Here is a 22742-nt window from a genome sequence, read left to right as displayed (position 1 = left end):
AATTAAAAAAATCACCCAGTACAACTGCATCTTGAAAACTCTGTATATGTGATATTACACCATAACCATCTTTTGGACAGCCATTCTGATGAAAAGCCTAATGGCATAGACAGATAACTAAGAATAACTGAATTGTCTTTTGGATAGTTGGGGTCAGAAGTCTTTCTGATTTTTGATTTTTGGATTCTGGGATACTTACTTACCTATCATGAAATATTCTGGGCATGAGACCCAAGTCCATACACAACATTCATTTGTATTTCACACAGTACTTATACATTTGGTGCATTTGAGTTTTAACTGTAGCTTCGGATGTCACATCAGGTGTTGAATTTTCTACTTTTAGTGTTAACTCAGCACCCAAAAGGTTTAGAACTTTGGAACATTTCAGGTTCAGATTTTTGGATTAGGGATATGCAACCTATATCAATTGTCATATAGACAAAATTCAAATTATATTCTAAAATAAATTATCTTAAACTCTGCCTTTGAATACAATTGGATGCTATTTTATTCTTTACAATAAAAGGACTAAGAAATTAGTCCTAAATAACAACTCTGTACATGAAAAAGTCTTCAAAAACTTCATGGAAAAGTTGAATTGTGAAAAACTATACATAGATATCATCTTTTTTTGGTAATAAAAATAAACTTAATTTTCAGTTCCACCTTTCAATGAACATTTGGAAGGCCCTTCATACATGTGAAACAGATCCATGGTGTTAGGGTGGAGTGTTAGATCTCTGCTGACACTATTAGTAGTAATTGCTGCAAAACTAAACTTGATCAATATTTTTAGAAAGTAAGACTTCTGTTCACACTAATATGTAAACGGAAGAACAAAAGCAACAGCATGGTTCAATAAGATGCCTGTCATCTTAGATAAGTTCGTTTTGTTAAAGATAATGGAATTTTTTAGAAAATGTTCCTCATTTAATCTTCATAGTTTCTGGAGACGGCACCTCTAGCACTTTCATGTTTCTTATTCTCTGGAACTTATTCTGAGAGACCATGAGGAGCTCATCACAGGCATGGTCTTCTCCTGTTTTCTCCTAGTTCTCTGAGGTCTGTGTCTCTCCTATGATTGTCTGGTTCCCCACTCCGCGTTGACTGCAACTGTCATGACTGTACAACCTCTCTGCCTAAGGTGCTCCTGTGATTCCTTCTGCCAGGTGCAGACCAGTTCCTGAGTCACAGGTTAGTGTTGGGAGAGTGGCAGGGCTCACAGATGAAGAGATGAAAGGCCAGAGGATGGCAAGCATGGAAGGTTTCTGATACTAAACTGAATGTTCTCTCCTTTTGATGAAGATATGGAAGATGAAATAGGAGCTATGATGAAGAAAAAAGAGATTTCGCCTTACAAGCTGTGAGGTCAGAGATTAAACCTTACTCATACTTATTTCCTTCACAACTTCAAATACGAAGTCTTCCTAGAAAATTGGTTCAATACATGATTCTGAATGAAACTACTGGGGGAAAAAACTGTCTTGAACAGTCCAATTTTTAAACTGTCTTCAGTTTGATGAATTCAGCGATGAGTATTTTAGTCAGTGGAAGTTCTAGTTTAGCTTTGTTCGTACAGATTAGAATAGCTTTTCTCATGTCCCCTTCTCATTTTCAAATACATTTATGATTGGTTACTTGAAAATGAATAAATCTTTAATGTCATAACACAAAAATTTTAAAACAAAACTTCCTAAGTGCATACACTTCTTTTTCCTGACTCATCTGGGGTATGGTTTGTTGACTTTTTGTAAAAATTACTTTCTTTAATTTGTAAATACTTTATGTACTTTCCTCATGTCATCCTTGGAGTACAGAGCACACTGATTCTATAAAAATAATAACAGATGAGTCAAAGTCTTCCAATTCTGCCTTTTGAGTAACTGAGCTGGAACAACTGCAAGCGTGACCTAATCAGATTATCACAGCTCTGTTAGAATGAATTACTTCATTAATTACAAAGGCCTTTGTATCAGCTTATTTACATTTAGCATTTTCATTTCTTATTTTCTGAACTTTCCTCTGGTTTTGGATGGGTTCAAAGACTCTTCAAACATGGGCAGATTCTCATTTCTCTTTGAGAATCCTATTTTGAGTAGTATGTTGTCCAGCATTCTTCTGCAGAGTCAGAAGTGAGTGCTTTGCACCTCCATTCCCTTGCCCTAGCCAGTAGCAAATTCTAGCTTTATCCGCTTTACCCTTCATTGGACTATGATCCAATTAGTTCTTGCATCCCACAGCAACAAGTTAGTTAGATGTATACAATGTGAATGCACTCGTGGAGAAATAGATTATTATGGCTTGCAGCGTAGGTAGTACTAACACTAAGACAGTTTTTCAAAATGGTAATAGAAATTCTAACAGGGCTATATTTAGTAGCCTTGAGAATGTTCTCATCAAGGACATTACTCTTTGTGACCTTTATCAGACATAAAATTCTATCAATAATGAAGTTTAAGGGGTGGGAATAGATAGAAAAACAAAAACTTAGGTTGAAAAGAAATAAAGTCCCTTAGTAGAAAGTAATCTAGAATAAAGTTTTAAGATACTTTGTTCTATAGGCAAAATGGATGGAACACACCATGATTTAAAAAGCCCTGGAAATATTGTCAAAATAAAAATATCTGAAGGTTCTTTATGAGAGAAAAATATTCCCCAAAGGAATCTTATTCTCATAAAGATAATACATTTTATTTTTGATGTATTCAATCTACACATGGTTTTGCCTTCTATTCTCAAATTTGGCTTGTATATTTTATTACAGTTTACTCTAGTGTTGTCAGCATAAATACCATGAGTCTCATAAGTTAAAATTTTCTAATAGCTATTTGTAAAAATGTGAAAAGGAACAAGTGAAATTAATTATAATAATACATGTTAACCCAATATATCCAACATGTTATAGTTAAAACATGTAATCTATATAAAAATTATCAAGGCAATTTACATTAGATTGGGGGAGGGCTGGGTCTTCAGAATCAATCTGGTGTGTATTTTATACTTATAGCACATCTCAATCGGGAGTGACCACAGTGCTGGATGGTCCCATGTGGCTACTGGCCATTATTTTGGACAGTGCAGACCCATAGATAATTTTCTTCTTAAAGATTGGATGAGTCCCTTTTTTTTTTCTTTAGATGGTTCATCAGTGCACTCTAAGTCATATTTGAATGCTATTCTAGGTTGGTAATCATTGGAGCTTGTATGTAAGTGCCTGATTATTGCTTGTTAGCAGATTCTTTGTGCAGAATTCAAATTATGTTAGACAACCATGGAAACACCTAGGGGTCCACCAATCTCTTTCTGCTTGATTCAGTTTTGCTCACTGCACTGTGGAGGGCTTCTACTGGAGTGCTTAATAAAATCCTTCTAAAAGTTGAGGTTTGTACAAAATATTCAAATGATACAGGACAAAATTCTGGGGAAAGCCAAACTTTTATAGAGAATCTGAGGGAATGAGCCTTTACTAACTAACGTAAGGGCCCAGTGATCCAGGGACTTATTCCGTATTTTATCAATTATGGTTTTTCCAAAGACATTATTGAGAGAGCAGCAATTAACTTCAAGCGTATCTGGAATTGACGACATAGCAGCTGGCATCAACATACCAGTGATGAAGATGAGTTGATGTATTCAGCACTTTGTAGCACTGTTATATGGGGCTTCATAGGAGGCAGTGGGACAAACATGTGTCAAAGACATCGATACACTAATACACTCACACAGGAGAACGAGCAAGAATGCGATGTGGTACACAGACTGGACGCTGTGCTTGTCATGGGAAGTACTCACTTGTTCAGATCATTCTGCTTCTTTTTGGCTTGTGCACGTCACTGGTGCATAGCAGGGAAGAAGCCACTTGTGTATCATGGAAAAAGTTTATTGACTAATAAAACTGCATTTGATCAAGAAATACTATATCACACTGTCACTGAATTTTGCAAAATGACCAACACAACAGGTGTATTGTATTTTATGAATCAGAACTTTCTGCTTGCTGATTCATAAACTGGCCAGTATGCAACAAGAATAGGATGCATCAACAAAAGCATTATCTAATCTTCATGCAGCAAATTCTAACTAGTATTTCAAAAACAGTTAATGTGACATTAGACAGGGGTTAAGGAAGGAACTTGGTACACACAAATGTTCTGAATGTGTGGAAATGGTAATAATCACAACTCCTTTACTGAATTAAAAGATAAAAATAGTATTTTGCTTAGAATTTTATATCTAAACATAGGTTGTAATTTCAATTTGGACATTTGAAATGGATTACTTCAATGTACATAATAATGCATGGGTTTGAGGAAAGAGAATTTTGAGCCTGTTCCAGGTTGTGATATCCTGATATGATATGTGGTAGCACAAGTGTGCCAATTGTAGATTTGGATGGGTTTTCTCAACTGATGCATATGGCTCTGCTGTCAGCTGAAGGCTTCATGTGGTTCTCACCTCCCGTAGTATTCACTGGAGGGAGTGCTGGCTGAATGTTTGGGGTTTCTGCAAAGGTCTAACCCTGATCAGCAGAAAGCCCAGATGCCACTGTGTATGCTTTACTGTGTAAGCTGCAGACAGAATGGAGACTTTGGTGGTAAACATGAAGCAAATTTCTTTCCAATTACTACTGTGTGTCATTGGGAAGAATATTTTCTTTATGAATAAAAACTTCAACAATATAAAATTTATCTCAAAGTCCTAGGAATCTGTAATAATTCAAAAATTATTCAACTTGATATTGTATGTTATAATTGCTATTACTTATAACATAGCATTTAGAATAAAATAAAACCACACATGTTGGCAGCAGCTGGGGATGAGATCGGCTGCTATTCTAAAAATAAGTTCCATAATTTAGCTTTTGATATAAATGTCTTCTTAAGGACTGTAAATGGACATTTTTCTAATTCTAGCCATGTTCATATAATTGGGACTGAATCACTGCATTTACTATTGCATTATGGAAAAAAATGAAATGTTTAAAATAATCATCTAATCTAAATTATAAGATAAATGCAAGTAAAAATATTTTCCATTTAAGAATTTAAAACTGGTAGTTGCGCAGAGTGTTGATGAGTATATTATACATATTTATGTAGATTTTACAGGGTGTTTCAGAAGTCCCTGAGGACACAGGAGTCAGTCTCAGCATGTCTTTGCACTCACATGCAAACTTTTTTCTGCACCGCTTACAGTAAGTGCTGAAAATGGCCGTGATGCGCTTACAACAGAGATGACAGCTTTGTTGTCAAGGTCGCTAAGTATGAGACGGGGGAAAATGCCATTTTCTGCATGAGGACTCTGGGCCTTCTGGATCATCCCTGTAAGTGAGCTATCCACATAAGCATGTATATACATATATGTAGTATGCATAGTCACAACATAAATATATTTAACATTTAAGAAAATTTAGATACTCTACTGGCAAACTGACATATGTATACAATATAACTTGTTCATAGGAATTTTTTTTGTATTGTTTTTGTTCAAATGCACCATTAGCTTAATTGTTATTTCTTTGTTAAAATTGTTAATAAAACTTCCTTATAAAGAAGCAGCATGTTTTATTTGCACGTACATGTACACTTTCTTTTTAGCTGAGGTTGAGTAATGGAAATTAATATCCAAATAACTAAATCATGAATTTCCTTTTCTTAATAGCAATTTTGATTTTCATTTATATTTGTATAATCATTTCATTAAAACTATCTTTTAAGAATTGGTTTCAGAGTTAATGTTTTTTTTTTTTCTAGTTAAAAATCACAATCTCTGGTATATTAACATATGTCAGCTTCCTACAGGAACCCTACGGGTCTGCCCACCTGTGATGTCATAGTTAGGAGGGGCTTTTCTTCAGCAGACTCCTCCCTCGGTATCTCCTTCATCACCATGGCAACAGCCTTATCTGCCGCCCTAGAGCCTTTTCCCTATAACAGTGAAATCAACAATGACTTGTGTCAGGAGAAATCTTTAACTTATTATTTATTACAAGATATTCTAACGTTTAAAGAGCAATCCAACATAAATGAAGAAGTAGGCTGCTGCAAGTGAATCTTGAGGCTTTTGGCTGAGGAGAAAACACACAAAATCTGAAAAAAGATTACTTGTGAACTTTTAGTTAGCTCCTTTTTCATCTTTATGGCTGACATACTAATTTGAACATAGTATTTTATATGTGTCATATGTTTTAAGGCAATTAACATGACAAGAACATACTTTTAGTAATAACAATTTTAAAACACTCTGGGTGGTCTGTTATATTCCTTTAAACATAGTTCCTAGCTGGTTTGAATGGCAGTGAGGAGTCTGGACAGGCGCAGAGGGTTTCCGCTGGGAGTTTTTGCTGTTTTGAGTGATTGGAATTAGAAGGAGTAAAAAGGTCCTCACACAGCTAACAATTCTTTAGCTGCCCGTCATTCCAGGTATTCACCCAGCTTTTTATATTGAGATAGTATAGCCTTGGTTAAAAAAAATAATGTACAACTATGGTTTTGAGATGAAGTAATTTTAATAGAATTGTATAATTATCTTTTAATTGGAGAATCTCATATATCCATGTGTAAGTAAAAGATGATTAATATTGTACTGAGATATTATACATAGTAAGTAGGAATTAAATACAATTTCAGGTCAAGTTTTCAATATACCATTTATTTGAGATGCTATAAACCCATAGACTGCACTGAGATAGTTTTTGCATGCACACTTATGTGTGCATGTGTATTGTATATGTATATTCCTGCATTATTTATGAATTATAAAATGGTATATTAGTTTTCTGCCTTTTGAGTTTATTGGATTATTAAAGTTTTAAAGTAGATATGGCATAAGGAGAAAAAAAGACAAATTATCATCTTCCCAACCCAACTTGAAATATTTCATTTTATGTAATAAATTAAATAATCTTTGAATTATTTAATAACAAAATAATTTTCCATTTTTCCCAGATATCTGGTCAATGTCTTTGCAGACAAAATAATCTCATACTAAAAGCACAAATGAATATCTGTCCTGTAATCTACTTAAAAACTACTTAAAATACAAATGTAGTATACAGAGAAGTTATGGGTAAAGGAACAAAAATAAACAAAGGGGAAGTCTGTTGTCTGTAAAAAGCTCTAATGGCTAGTGTCAAAATTAACTCCAGAGCTTAAGGAATATTGATAGTTTCCATGCAACAACAACACATTCTAGCATTGCTTCATTATTTTGGACTTCCCCATGGATTTTACTGTTTAGAAAACAGGGTCACCTTGTCCATTTTCTCAGATATTGACTTTTTAAAATGTAGCCAGCGGCAGCTTTTATTTATTGAATACAAAAAGATCTTTGCATAGTTCATGGATTTTAAAATATGTGAATCTTTTTGCAATGCTGAAAGTGTGTACTTTTGCATTATTTAGAATTAAAATGACTATGTTGAACGGTCATGTGCTATTTCCAAGGTAGAATATAAAATACTAGAGATTTTATTCAATGGATCTCTCAAGTAGTAATGTGTTCTGAAAAGTTTATATGGCCAGGATCCCCAGAATACTTTTTTTCTTAAAAAAAAAAAAAAGAAAAGAAAAATGAATGTTTCCTTGACTCACGAACTGAAGTCCTAATGATGCCAGGTTTCTTTTTAATGAAGCAATGTGGGTTTGCTAAACTAAGGATACATACAACTTTGACTTCTTAGTAAAAAAAATTATTATGGCACTATTAAACTGCTTAACAACTTAACCTTTTTTTAAGATAGACATCATACACTATAAGATCAGCACAATTTTAAAGCTATACTCATTTACAGGTTAAATAGAATTTGCAAAAAATTTCCTTGCAGCTTATTTTTTTTAGGAGTGACACAATTTGCGAGGAATTGTTTCCATGCTCCAAGAAGTTCTACTCATATAGCAATAAACAAAGTGACATGCTTATATTTAAATTCCTACGATATTTTAAAAAACAGATCTATATTTACAGGTACAATTCAAACTCTTTGGATAAGGAAAAAAGTCAATTGATAAGCATCTCAAAATATTAAGGTTCATTTTTCAATATATCATTTATTTGAAATGCTACCAATCCATAAACTATATAGATAAGGTTTTACAGGTGCAACTATAATAGCTAGAATTAGCAACGGACATGCCATTTCACTAAAACAAAACCAAAACCAAAATAAAAATTAGTCCTTTCATGCTGAACTCTAGAACAAAGCAGTGGTCAGCTAGAAAGGTTGTATAATAAAAGACATGCGGTGTTTTTTATTTCTTGCAGAAAAAACCCACCAAAGCCAGGGTCAGGTCACTTTTTTGAAGACAGTGCCACTTTTTCTTCAAGGTTACACCTACTACCTGAAAAGAGTCATGACACCCACGTTAGTGCCTGCTAGCAACCTTTTTCCTTTCAGCCTTTTGGCTTTTGAGATACTACCCCATGAGCCTCACCATTTTGCAAGTGGGTACAATCAGCAAACAGGCAGGAAGGACTGCCACAATGACATCTCCAGGGATCCAGTTATGGTGTCTGAAACCACGGGCAAGGCAGGTGTCCACAGTCATAAAGCAAAGCAAGCTTGTCCCCAGATCAAATGGCCTCCTCTACCTAGCATCTAATCAAGTTGTGCTATTAGTGACTGGTCCACTTACTTTCTAAGATAATGCTTCTACAAACTCAGTATCTGGCTTGTATTGATTCAGCAACTCATGAAACAACTTTGCTTAGCAGCAACTCAGCAGGGCTGACAACAATAAAACTGTGCAAATGTCTGTCTTTTTCAGACATTGGTTTGTGATACTGTGAGAAATAGGTATGTGTAATTATTTAGACTTTGTACTCTTTTTTGCAGATGACTCCACTAAATGGTCAGTATTCACCTATTATCTCAAACACACAGACAGCCAAAAAAAAATACACAGAAGTGGTTTATATATTTTGATTACATTAAAACTGTAATGCTTGAATGTCATTTTAGGCAACAACAGAAGAGAAAAACTTCAGAAGCTGGTTACCACAATATGACAAATTCCTGCAATTATTATAGCCTATTTATTTTCACATTAATATTCCAATCTTCTTCAGTGAATTTCTTAGGACTTTTTTCTGTTTGAAAAACAGTATCAACATAAAGGAAAATTTCTATCAGTCTTTGTGCTTTGCTATGAAAAACTATGTTTCTCTTTATCATCTGTTTCCTCACCAATGAAATTTACTACACCATAGCTTTTTAAACAAAGAATCCTTGAGAATAACTTTTTAAATGAACTTCCATTAAGGCAGCAGGTATAAGCCAACTAAACAGAGAGAATTGGAGGTGATATTTACTTTTATTTCAAAAATCCCATTTGGTTCACTTGTATTGTTTTGTTAACATAGGATGTAGGGATCAGAGAATGCCATATTGGACATTACAGTATCCTCTGGGGTCAGAGACCAGGCTGTGGTGTCCCAGGATGTATTCAGATGAGATGCTGACTCCAGACCTGCCTCACAGAGAGGCCACAAATGCAAGGTTGCTGTGAGATGTGTGAGGCAATCTTATTTGATCACATAATAACTGTGGGGAAGTTGTGATCTCCCATTAACAGTGCAGGTCCTGGTGGCTCAGAGACAGTGTGTGCTGGGACTGGGCTGCAGACCTCCCTCGCCCACCAGTGGGTGTCTTTCCCGGTCACCATGGCTAACATTTTCTGTCTTTATGAGGCTGGAGAACAACTTGGCCACCCTTACTGACTGCTGTAAAATCAAAGTTGTTTATGACATCACTCAGATTTTGGGCAGTGGCCGCTTTTCCGTGTAATCATACAGAGTGGCTCTATGCAAACACTTTTGAGAAATGTCTTTTTTTTTTATTCTTCTTTAGAACCATCCATCAGCGCCAACTGCCCAATAACTGCTCACTAGCACACTTCTAATCAAATATTTTTGTTTCTTTTATTGCCATTGAAAATGAACCTAAGCATTTCATCTATGAAAAGCTCCTTATTTTGCAGGTCTTTGTAGGCTTATAAGCTTTAGTATTGATCTAATTCTAAGTGGCAATGTAACAAATATATTTCTTCATATACAAATACGTGCAGATATCAGCTACCTAGATAATCTTAGCAATGCTTTTTTAATTGGAATACTGTTCAGCTTTGCATTTGTACAAAAATTATAGATCTCACAAATTCTGCACCCTGGACTTAGGCATCTGCAGAAAATTGGCCACAGAATGGCTAATTTCTGAGGCTGCTCTTGTCTCTCATGCGCACAGCCAAGATAATCTTCTTTCACTTTGGAAAGTAAATATCACAGAAAGTGTCATGTTCCCTTCAAACTCACATGAGAAAAAGGTCAGGCAACATTTTAAGTGGCCTCTGATTGCTGGTAATCTCTTCTTACCATTTTGTGTCCTTTTCCAGGTAAGTGTATGCCTGTAGATTTCCTGCAATGGGAATTAGGGTTCAGGTCCTGTTAGTTCTGCCTTAACTGACAGAATGTTACATAAGTGTTTTAAGTGGTAAAGTTAGAACAAAATCCAGGCATTCTGCTCAGCTCTTGTTTCTGTTTCTAAGCATGATGAAAGAAGCACAGATCCAGGAGTAAGCGATTGGGAAGCATGGCTTGCATCCCCTCTTTTCAGTAGTGATTCCTATGTGGGAAATCACAAGCAAAGAATTCACCAGTGGTTCAATGACCTGTTTACAGAGAGAAATGATGTGATTTCTGATTGCTTAATAAGGACAAACAGATGGATGCCCAGCTATCTAAATTAACAACATAAAGAATTTCGAATTGACTCTCCAAATTCCTGTTACCATTTTTTTTTTTCTGAAGCAGTATTGTTTTATGGTTGGTAGGTGTTTACTTCAAGTCATCATCTTTTCTAGAAATCTTCTGAGCTTAACAAGGACTGGTTTGTGTTTTGTGTTAGTCAGCAGTTTCTGTTACACCCTTCCAGGTTGCAAGGACGGGGGTGGTCAGTGGTTCAAAGTCATGGGCAGCCATCTCTATGCATGGCCTTTGCCTCTAAGCCTCCACCCAAAAAAGTCACTGGGATTCCAAGCCCACCATACACACACCCTCTTTCCCTGGTCTGGTTGGTACATCATGATTCTCTTGGGTACTTGGCATTTTCCTCTTCATGGGCCCATTCTGCTATTTAGATAAGACCTCATAGTTAATACTCATTTTGATATATAATATTACATTTAATATTACACATTCATTATTACACAGCTCCCCACAGCTGTGCTGTCCCCAGCTTTTTTTTTTTTCCTTTGAAGAATTCTGGGAACTTTTCCTAACAATACTCACAAATCTCGCTGGATGCCCAATCGGCAACATCTGGTAAGCCTTACACACCCTCTCAAAAATCCTGGAGCACTGGGTCCAGAAGCAGAAAGCACTGATAGCTTTAATATACATGGATTGTCTTCAGATGGGACCTCTCCCCCAGAGGACACGCCTCAACACTGCCCTGCTGTCTCAAGCACGTTACTGACCATCAAGAAGCACTTTCAAAAAAGCCGAGTCAATCCAAGTCTCCGCTTCTTTTTAAAAAGGAAGTCACAGCTTTCTTCCAGAGCATTTTCCCCATGTTTTCTGATTTATCTAGTAGGTCACTTGAGGAATGGAATCATCCAGAATCCCAGGCTATTGGGCCATACTTGAATGCGTTCCTCCCTGGTGCCTTTTAAATCTTTTATTTGTAAATGGTTCTTTGGTTATGTCTTATTGATGAACTGCCTTGTGGGAGTACAGAAGGTGTTTATTTCTGTTGAACCATTTGGCATTGCTGCGTATATCATAGTTCTCTGTGGCACACAAAAGACACTGAGTTACACCCAGTAAGTGTTTGTATTATGTATATTTAACAAATTATCTAAGGTGCTGACTCGCATAGTATGACCACGTTTTACAGAATATGATTCTGTATTGAATAAAAGGCTTGATCCTACTTTTAAGGAAATAAAATAATTTCAAACACCTCAGCAAAAATTCATTAAAATCATAAAGCATTGCCTGGAAAAGATGTTTAAATTTGTTCTGAAGGATAAAGACATTTCTTTAATGATCAAGATCCATTTCTAAATACACAATTTACTATGTGTTTGTTCTTTTGAGATGATCGAACATTCTCCTTTTCTTATTCTCACCATTTCCCAAGTCTTGTCTGGTTTGCTCAGCAGTGATCTCACTACAGATAGCCACGCATCCAGTCCCTATTCTTGTATAACCAGTGCTGGATTCATGATGCTCTGCTCTCAGGCTTCCTTTGATCAGTGTAGCTCTAAACTACTTGCTACTTTTCTTCATCTCAAGCATGAGCTTCTCCATTATATACCTGTAAGCAACTTTTTTTGTCCTATGGTGATTTGGCTTAAATTATATTTTTTCTCCTGATTTTGGACTTACATTGAGGATGGCATAACTTAATACTTGATAAGAAGTAAATATAGAATGAGCTTTTACTTTTGTATGATAAATTCTAAATTTGTTATATTTTTCAGAAGCTTTCGGTAATTATATAAAACATATACCAAAAATATAGCCTCAATGAAAGGATTACTGTCAAATAATTCACTGTCAAATATCTCAAGTCATTTGAAAATAGGTGCCTTTTCTCCAGTATTGTTTAAGAAATGGAAAATGACTACAAAGACAAAATCTTGAAGGGTTAATTTTTCCCCCAAAGAATCCTCTGCCCAATGCCCTGTGCTCCTTGTATCTTATTTGCACAGATGCATACACAGCCCAATGTGTGATGTCAGCCCTCAGCAGTACAGGTTGCTGCTTCACGTAAGCTAAATCAACAGTGTTTTGAGAACTGGAGGAACCAAGATGCGTCCTCTTTCTAGAAGGAAGCAGATGAAAAGAACTGGTTTCCAAGTGTCTGCAGGCAGCCACGCTGGTTTTGCTTCCTCCTGGGGGTTGATATTGAGGGTTGATAGTGAGGAAACTGAAGAGGAACCTGGTTATAAAAATCTGGTTGTTGTTTTTTTTTAATCACTCCTGTCTTTATTGGAAAATATTCCAAAGCAAATACATTGGGTAAGAATCCCTATAGATACAAGAACAGGAACCATGAAAAACCTCTTGCAAGAACAGGAACCATGAAAAACCTCCACTGCATTCCTATGAATGTTCTGGGACTCTTCATTCAACACTGATTAGATGCATTTCTGGACTTCTTGCCTCTAAAAAATAGTATGCACCAAATCAAAAAGAAGTCACCAAAAATAATTTAATGCCCTTATGAAATGGGGGACCTTTAAATATTGAAATATTTTTGCATGGAGCAAAAATTATCATGGAGCAAATAGATCATTTTCCCTCTTTCTAAAAACATATGGAAAGACCATATGCTTAATATGATATCAAATGACTGAATTCAAGACTGCAAATGTATCCAGATGTCATGAGACAGAATTAACACTGTGTTCTTACTGTAGATGAAGACTATTGACTAGAGGATTGAGATCCACCTCCTGCATGAATGTTTCAGACAAATTCCATTCCCAATTGGTGAGTTGGAATTGTGGTCCTGAAACTTGACTTCAGCAGACTTCTTTGAGGCCTTCCTCACTTTTTGCAGCTATTCCCTCATCAACAAATACTCAAATTTTGTTGACACAACTTAGCAAAAGTAGAGAAACTAGGCCAAATCCACAGGTTTTAGCCAAGAAGGTCTGCAGCTAAGGTATGCCACCTGCCTGACTTTCCTGAAACAGCTCCAGGAAAGACATAGAGACCTTGGCAATTCCTATTCCAAAATTCAGCATCTGACTTTCGCATCTCTGCTTATCTTGATATTCTCCTGGGGCGGGTCACTAGTATTGTGAAGTTGGTTCCTCTTCATGTCTCTGGGTTCCTGGAAAGATGAAGAAGAACTGCACCTGAAAAGCTGCGGTCAGTGTGTAGCCGTGTGGCCAGGGTGATGACCAGCTATTGGCACTGGTGCAGCCTCGAGGTTCAATGGAGGAGAAAGAAGAATGGCCATGTGGCATGTTGGCACAGAGACTAGAGTTAAGACAGCAGTTTCAATCTTTGCTTTTACTTCTATAAACTATTCCAATGCTCCACTTTATCCTCTAAACATAGGGTAAAACTCCTGAATTTATGAGAATTAAGAGATAGTATATGTGAAAGTGTTTTCTGAAACACCCAGCACGTATTAAGTGCCGATAAATATCAAGTATGAACTGCGATTTTAGAGATTCAAAGCTCTAGTAGTCTAATGGTCCTAATGGGGTGTATACAAAAGGATCTAATATTATGCTTGCATTTCTCTGCTGAATAAGTAGCAAGTCATATTCTTACTGTTGCATAGTAATCCCTTACTGGATCATAACACAGTATATTCACGCAGTGATTGATGGATATTTGGGTAGCTTCCAGGGTCTGAGTCTTACAGAGAGCACTGTAACAAATTTGAATTTCAGGTCAATGGAACATCAGAGAGGCAAGGAAGGGAACTGAAAAACATGTAAACGAAGGGTAGGAAGATTTCACCCACAGCAACAGAGACAGAACCGTCACAGTATGGATGAGAGATGTGATCTGTGAAAATCAGGAGGAAGGCTGAATCTTTGCAGCTAACAAACACAGGGTTGGAAAGACTTAAGCCAAAAAGCACTAACAAGGCACAGAAATCAAGGATTAGAAAGAAGCCCAGGATGTTGAGTATAGACACCAGTAAAAACAAGTTTCTTAAAATAGAAGTGCATAGGGCCTGGTGCACTAGCCTAATCGCTAAATCCTCACTTTGTAAGTGCTGGAATCCCATATATGTACTTGTTTGTGTCCTGGCTGCTCCACTTCCCATCCAGATCCCTGCTTGTGGCCTGGGAAAGCAGTGGAGGATGTCTTGAAGTCTTGGGATCCTGTATCCATGTAGTAGACCTGGAAGACGCTCCTGGCTCCTAGCTTCAGATTTGCTCGGCTCTGGCCATTGAGGCCACTTGGGGAGTGAACCAGAGGATGGAAGATCTTTCTTTCTATATCCCTAGTTTCTGTATATCTGCCTTTGTAATAAAAAAAAAAATTAAAAAAGAGGAATGGATAAATAAACTGTGGTACCTCTCCTCTATGGAATATCTTTACACCATTAAAAAAAAATGAAATCCTACCATTTGTAACAAAGATGGTCCCAACTGGAGATCATTATGATCTGTAAAATAAGCCAATCCCATGAGGACAAATAGGATATGTTCTCTTAGTATAAGGCAAGATTCATGTAAAGTTTCTGATAAATAGATATATAGGTAAACATGTATATACATACATTCTCATAGATGGACTATGCTGGGAAGTGAAGATATGGTTCCAAATTCATCCCTACTCCCAAATTAAAAAAAAAAAAAGAGCTCCTAAAGAAACGGTTAAAAATACCTTGACAATAGGATACCGGACTATTTACCATTGGCTACAACTACAATGCCATAATACTCTTAAATAGTAGAATGCTAGACTCGTGATTGCGGATGGACCTTCCTACCCTAATAATACGGGGGAAATACTGGGAGGGGGGAATGGGGAGAGAGCAAAAGGAGATGGAAGGGGAAATCGCTATACTTACAAAACTGCATCATAGAAAAAAATAGCAATAAAAATAACTTTTAAAAAGTTCCAAGAAAAAGAAGAAACCAGTTTCTAATGTGCTACGATTGACAACTGTTACGGGTTGAGTTGTGTTCCCACCAAATTGGTGTGTTGAGATCCTAAGCCCCAGAACTGCTTAGTGGGAAGGTATTTGTAGACAGGGTCATTAGATGATCATTAAGGTAAAAGGAGGCCATTGAAGGAGGGTGCTAATCCAGCGTGATTAGAAGCCCAGAAAAGGAAATTAGGACACAGGGATGCAGCAAGGGATGAATGGCTGCCAAAGGGATGACTGTGAGTCAAGGAGAGAAGCTTCACAAGAAACTCTGTTGGCACTTCAATCTCAAACTCCCAGCCTCTGCAACTATGAGGAAATACATTCCTGTTGTCTGTGGTGCCTTGCTATAAAAACTCAGCAAACCAGTACAGGGACTGAACAAACACCTAGGAGTGATAGCAAAATGGTCTGTGAGCTCTGGACGTCAGTGAGCAGGTTAGAGAAATCTGAAGGCAAGATTTGAAGCCTTCTCAGCTAATTCCTTCTGTGGTCTCCAGTCTGAATGAAAAGACTTCATAGTCATCGAAAATAAGAGATACTGAATCCTTATTTGGTCTGCAGTTTTAGACTTCCTGGGTACCCTATGATTGCTAATGAATTCACAGACTGCATTATGTGCTTGAGGAGTCACAACTAGATCCCTATTAAGAAATATATCCAACTAAAGTTATATAACCATGATGAAAAAGATGACTTTGAACTTTCAAAGTCTGAGAATAAATTCAACATAGAAGACTTGAGCTTATTGAAACATTTCCAGCAGTTCCAACAGTACACATTTCTACTAATTTGCTGGTTTGTCTGATGAATTAGAAACAGACATCACATTCATGTCCTGTGTGAAGAACTGGAGAACTAGGCTAACTTGGCCGACAGCTCGTTCGTGCAGGTACTGGGCTATTTTCGCTTTGTAACTGATACCGCACATGCTTGTATCTCACATACTTGAAGGACATCCACATTCTGTGTCCCCTGCCACACAAACAGGTAGAAGAGCAATTCTGTAACATCAATGTCTCTGAAGTTTATACATTGTATATAAGCATATTTGTGTGTGTGCGGTGTGAGAATAAACTAATATTTAAAAGAATTGGGTTGAATTTGTTTCAGTCCATTACATAATGCACTCTGACTAAGTCTAAGGACAAAAACAGCTACGTTATGCAGATAGCAGACAAGTTGAAATTCAGAGAAAATATGTATTACTTTATTTTAAAATTCTTGTTTTAAAGACTATTCTTCATTAATGTTTAAGAGGGTCTTATAAAAGAGGTTTTAGATTCTTCACTTAAGTTATGTCTATGAACATTGACCTGAAGGGAGGTCATTTTTGTTTCAGTCTATAGAAATGTATCTGTCTGAAAAGTGATGATCATTCAATTCTCATACTGCAATTACTAATACCGCACTGTTTCTCTCTAGCCACTTGTTTTTCTTTCAATTTTATTTGAAACTCACAATTGCAGAGAGATAGGGAGCATCAGATTGGAAGCTTTCCTGAGCTTGTTCATTCCCTAGATGGCTGCAAAGGCAGGGCGGCACCAGGCTGAAGTCAGAAGTATCATTTGAATTTCTCATGTGGGTGGCAGGGCTAAAGCATTTGGGTCATCTTCCACTGCTCTTCCAGGAATATTAACAAGGAGCTGGATGGGAAGTGGAGCAGCCTAAGCACGAACAAGCACCCAAATGGGATGCCAGTGTCATAGGAAGCAACTTTACATGCTAAGCCACAATGCTGGCCCGAAGCCACTTCTGACATGTTTAGAAATAATAGCACCAACTGAAAAAAGTAAAAACAAAAAACTGTGAAAAAGCCCTCAAGAAATTTTAGAAGACAACGTGTACACACATTTAGAAGATAAAGTGTACACACACGTCTAACTGGAGGACTGCAAAGATTTCAAGTTACGTCCCTCAGTCAATGTCTTCAGTGCCCCCTCTGACAACTACATCTGGGGAATGACTGAGCCAGGAAAGGCGCACCTAATGTCCGGGAGGTCTGTAATAACAATCTTCAACGCAGAAATTGTTAACACGTTAGAAAGATTTGCCATTATAAAAGAGAGTTTTTCCTCCCATCTTTAGGCGATTTTGACAGAATGAAAAAAAATTCAACGAATTATGTAATGCAAATGCCTTGCAGTGTTCTAGTTAATTAAAATTTTATGGTATTTCACTAAACCTAAAACACAAAGACTTCTTTTGGTGTCTTACATTTAAAGGCTGCATTTTCCCAAAATGTTACCACCAAGGTCATAGAAGGATCAGTTTTATTTATTTATTTTTATTTCTTTGAAAAGGAGAGAGAGGAATAGAGAGAGAGAGAGGGACCCAATTAGCTGTGCCACTGCCTGTTGCCTTCCAGGGTGCACAAATTCAGACACAAAAAGGAAACCAAGTGGGGACTTAAGCCCGGATTCTCTGATATGGAGTCTGGGTGTCCCAAGTGGCAGTGTATCATAGCACTAAATGCTTTGTCCTGTGGATTCATCACTTTTAAAGGTGACTTTCCGGGTTTTTTTTTTTTTTTTACCTTGGATCATCACAGTAATTATAGTTACAAATGTTTTATGTCTAGTTAATTAAAAAACAAAAATTTTTCATCTGTTTTTCACTTACAATAAATATCTCTATAGGTTTCACTGTACACTACTTCAGGATTTTAAAGTTCAGTAGAAAATCCGAGATATTGGATTGTTGTGGAGTTCTCTATATTAAAGTAATTAAAACTCGGTCATTGTGTTAGATCCAGAAAATATTTTTCTAACTTTTCCAGAAATTTAAGAAAAATTACCTCGATGGTCTTAGAATTTGAGCTTTTTGACAAATGAAAAGGTTATTTGGATTTCCCCTTGATTTCAAAAGCATAATTTTTTATGGGAGTTTGATTAGAAATAGAAATATATTTGTTGAGTTTAAGTATTTTAATGACATTAAGCTTTCAGTTGTATGGATACAATACAAAAACATTTTTTCCCACAGTTTTTTTTTTTTAAATACCGACACTTTTTGGAACCATTCCACTTAGATTCTTCTATCATAGTATTTATTGCCTTCATAGGTTTCTTTTAATTGACATGATAGAATTTTGCCTATGTTTTTGTTTTCAGTTTATCCTATGCAGGATTTAAATTTTAGTCAGGATATATCATATTGATATTTTTATGTTTATCCTTTTAACAATGAAATGAGATACATTATAATTCTGGGATCTTTTATAAATACGATTTCTCCATAGATGGTGTAGTTGACTGCAGAGGCGAGAACAAAGACTGATAGAAAAACATAGAGTGGGTCTCTCCTCTCCTGAGCAGAAAGCTGACATCTCCTTAGGTGTAAAATGCCTCTTAGAACTTCAGCCATCTAGTGGGTCAGTGAATTTCCATAGAATGTTCCCAAAGGAAGGATGATGGGGTGCTTTTCTCCCTGTTGAGATCCAATGGCTGCTTCCCTCCCTTCTGGCCCTGCAGCTGCTCCCCACTTGGCTGCAAATTGCTGAGTCTTTGTCTCCAAAGCATTGCCTTCTCTTGGGGTTTCTTTTTCATTATTAACTGCATTTCTTCCACATTTGCTCAGTCACCAGCCTGTCTAATTGAAATCCCTTGAAGTGGCACTGGTTCTCTTACTGTTTCATGCTGTCATAAACACATCGTCTTGTGTGTAGAGCTCCTACAAGGAGGTGTCTAATTGAATGAGTGAAGGTTTGGACACATAGCTAAATAATATACAGAACTGCCTAAAATTTCTCTTTTCCCCCTCAGAAAATTTTATTTGAAAGATGGAGTTAAAGATAGAAGGAGAGAGAAAGAGAGACAGAGAGAGAATCTTCCATTTGCTGGTTCATTCCTCAAATGACTACAACAGCTGAAGCTAAACTGATTTGAAACTGGGAGCCAGAAGCTTCTTCTAAGTCTCCCACATGGGTCCATGGGCCTGAGGACTTGCCATCCTCCACTGCTTTCCCAGGCCCAGGCCAAAAGCAAGAAGCTAGATTGGAAGTGGAGCAGAAGGGACTCAAACCAGTGCCCACATGGCATGCCAGTGCCGTAGGTGGAAAGTTATCCTCCTATGCTATGGCAACTCCTCCACCTCCAATATACCCACTACCTAACATTTCTTGAAATTTATTTCAAACCTCTGTTACAGAAGGCTAAAATCAGTGCTTTATTAAATCATTCTGGCAGTGAATCAAACACAGCCTAGGGATGGTGATGGCTTCTGCCTAAGAATTCAGTAGAGGCCTTGCCAATGATCCTTTGATCTCATTTCCATAAATAAGGGTGAGGTTTTTTATGAGTTTATGACTTAGCCATGGCATGTATTTTCTGCAAAGCTGTTATGAGTGTGGTAGAAATCACATATAATTTAAAATATTACTAGCAATTTGAAAGAGAAAGGTGGGAAAAAGGATTAGGTAAAAAATGACAGAATTATTATAGTTTTTTTTTGTTGGCAATTTAGTCTGTCCAATCCCTCTTTCTGCCATTAATTATATACCTTGTACCTCCAGTGATATTTGCACGAACATATTCTGTGAAATGCAGTTTTTTTTTTCTATAATTGAGGAATGGAGGCAAATTTCACATTGAGACTGACCAGGTTTGGAAGAGAAGTAAAGCCTTTGAATGTTTAGCTCCATAGCATACACTGAGCACCCAGGAACATTCCTGGTATGGAGTAGGCACTCGAAGAATCTCTGAATGGATTTTCAAAAACCACAATTCTGATGAGCATGAACAGGAGTTCAGGAGGTTTGTATCCCCAGAATCTACAGGAATCTTGCAAAGTAGTGTGAGGAAGGGGAGAAATGAAGTTCATGGTGCAGGAGTGCTTATTTGATCCCAAGATTGAGGGAGACCCAGCTGGTATAGACTCTAAAAGAAAAAAAATCACTACATAACTTTAATCAAAGATGGCTCTTAAGGGAGGCACTACTGCATTCATGTTCAGTGTTACTGAAACCAACACAAATTAAATTAGGGTGAGAGATGTGCATAAAAGTCACGCAAATTTTGAACATTACTAGAAAAATTTGAAAACTGCAGTGATGTTTTCTGTGTAAATGTAGTGATTACATGCCTCTAGCAAGATAGAGAATATTTTCTGACTTTCTGAGTTAAACAATTTCCTGCACAATATGTGCGAAAGAAGGCAGCTCAGGAAGAGGATTGACAGTTACCCTGGAGAAGATGGCTGTGGATCGGAGGCATTCTCCACATTGAAGTTTCTCAGAATGCGGCATATTTTTTTAATTTGATGTGTGACAATGAATGCAGCAATTTTTACTTCTAAGGAAGCTATATAAAACTGCTAACTTCTTTGAAAAGTGTCATGATTGAAAGAAGAGGTGAGCACCAGAGCATCTAGTTGATAAAGGTAACCACCAAAATGGAATTAAACACACTACCAACAGTTCCCAGGTGAATCTCAGACACACTTGTGTCAAGTGGATGTAATTATGTAGTCATTTTACAGAAGAAGCATTTACGGCCCAGAAAGAGTAAACTGCCCATAGACAGACACTGAGTTATAGGAGCAGTAAGAATGGGCATAGTAGTAAAATGAATGCAGTGTCCTTGGGGGATTGGTTCTAGCACACTCTGCAGAAACCCAAATCCACAGCTTCTAAGTTCTTCAAGTATGATGGTAAGGGATGTGCGCATAACCTCCTAAACACTTTGAATTATCTAGATTACTTATTATACCAAATTCAATATAAACGTTATACAAAAGGGTGTAACACTATATTGTTTAGGGAACAATGTCCAAAAAAATCTAGATATCTTCATTACAAATGCAATTTAGCTTTCACATATCCTTTACCTGAGGCTGACTGCAAAGAGCATGCACATTGTGAATACAGAGGACTGATTATAATTCCTTCTTGAGCAGCTAAAATGTGTTAGTTATTGGGTCCAGGGCAATGCCTCAACTAATGGCTAATCCTTATCTTGGAAGTGCCGGGATCCCATATGGGTGCTGGCCTGTGTTCCGACTATTCCACTTCCCATCTGACTCCCTATTTATGGCCTGGGAAAACAGTAGAGGATGTTCCCAAAGTGTTGAGACCCTATACTTTCATGGAGACCCAAAAGAGGCTACTAGCTTCTGCCTTTGGTTCAGCTCAGCTGTGGCCATTGGGGCCATTTGGGAAGTGAACCAATGAATGGCAGACCTTTCTCTGTCTCTCCTTCTCTGTAAAGCTGATCTGTCTTTCAAATAAAAATAAATAAATCTTTAAACAATGTTATCAGTTATTGGATTGAATGCTCAAAATGTGTTTTGATAGTATCTAGATATACTTTTATCAACATCATTTTAAAGAAGAAAGCAGAATTAGTAATATTATTTTTCATGGTTTGGATCCAACACTCATGCAAGGCTTTAAATTGCAAAGGTATGTGAGTTAATGGTACTAAGAGGACAGAAAATTGATATTATTATGATGTTTAGAAGGAGAGCTAGGGCCTGGTGCAGTAGCTTAACATCTAAAGTTCTCGCCTTGAACATACCGGGATCCCATATGGACGCCGGTTCTAATCCCAGCAGCCCTGCTTCCCATCCAGCTCACTGCTTGTTATCTGGAAAAGCAGTTGAGGATGGCCTAAAAACCTTGAGACCTGTGTGGGAGACCTGGAAGCGATTCCAGGTTCCTGGCTTCAGATTGGCTCAGCTCTGGCTATTGTGGTCACTTGGGGAGTGAATCAACAGACAGAAGATCTTCCTTTCTGTCTCTCCTCCTCTCTGTATATCTGATTTTGCAATAAAAATAAATGAATCTTTTTTTTTTTAAAGAAGGGGATCTAGTGGGAGGTCCTTAGGTCACTGGGGGTAAATTCTTGGAAGGTAGTTCTCACTAGATGGTTCGCTATTAAAGCCACATAAGGTCCAACCACTCTGTTGGCTTGCTGACGTACCAGGTGACTTCTCCTGGGTATGTACTCCATCACTGTCCCCAGGCATCAGCTCAATGGGGCGAAGTGATCTTGGATTCGAATTTCCAAATTTGTGAGCCAAAATGAACCTCTTTTCTTCATAAATAGCCTGTCATGCATTTTTGTTATAGTAATGAAAAGCTGACTAATACAGTTAGTAACTGTTAGAGCTGGGA

At 37.1% G+C, this 22742-nt stretch overlaps 1 protein-coding gene across 10 annotated transcripts in view; it reads right to left on the bottom strand.

Moving 5' to 3' along the window:
* The window catches only part of PEX5L (peroxisomal biogenesis factor 5 like), a 212528-nt gene that overhangs the window by 72994 nt on the left and 116792 nt on the right, over positions 1–22742 (bottom strand). For 5 of the 10 annotated variants that reach the window (XM_041002620.1, XM_041002623.1, XM_041002617.1 and 2 more), the window contains one exon: positions 5826–5930. The exons of 4 other annotated variants lie outside the window; for them this stretch is intronic. In XM_041002620.1, coding sequence (XP_040858554.1) covers positions 5826–5930 — 105 coding nt within the window. Of the gene's footprint in view, positions 1–5825; positions 5931–8276; positions 8343–22742 lie in introns of all 10 variants that reach the window. One more of the 10 variants, XM_041002625.1, reaches the window with a different exon arrangement.

Source organism: Ochotona curzoniae, unplaced genomic scaffold, assembly GCF_017591425.1.
Source record: "Ochotona curzoniae isolate NIBS_2020 unplaced genomic scaffold, NIBS_Ocur_1.0 scaffold_2587, whole genome shotgun sequence".
Taxonomy (NCBI): domain Eukaryota; kingdom Metazoa; phylum Chordata; class Mammalia; order Lagomorpha; family Ochotonidae; genus Ochotona; species Ochotona curzoniae.
Note: the sequence above shows the minus strand (reverse complement) of the source record. Positions and strands in the feature narration are given on the sequence as shown.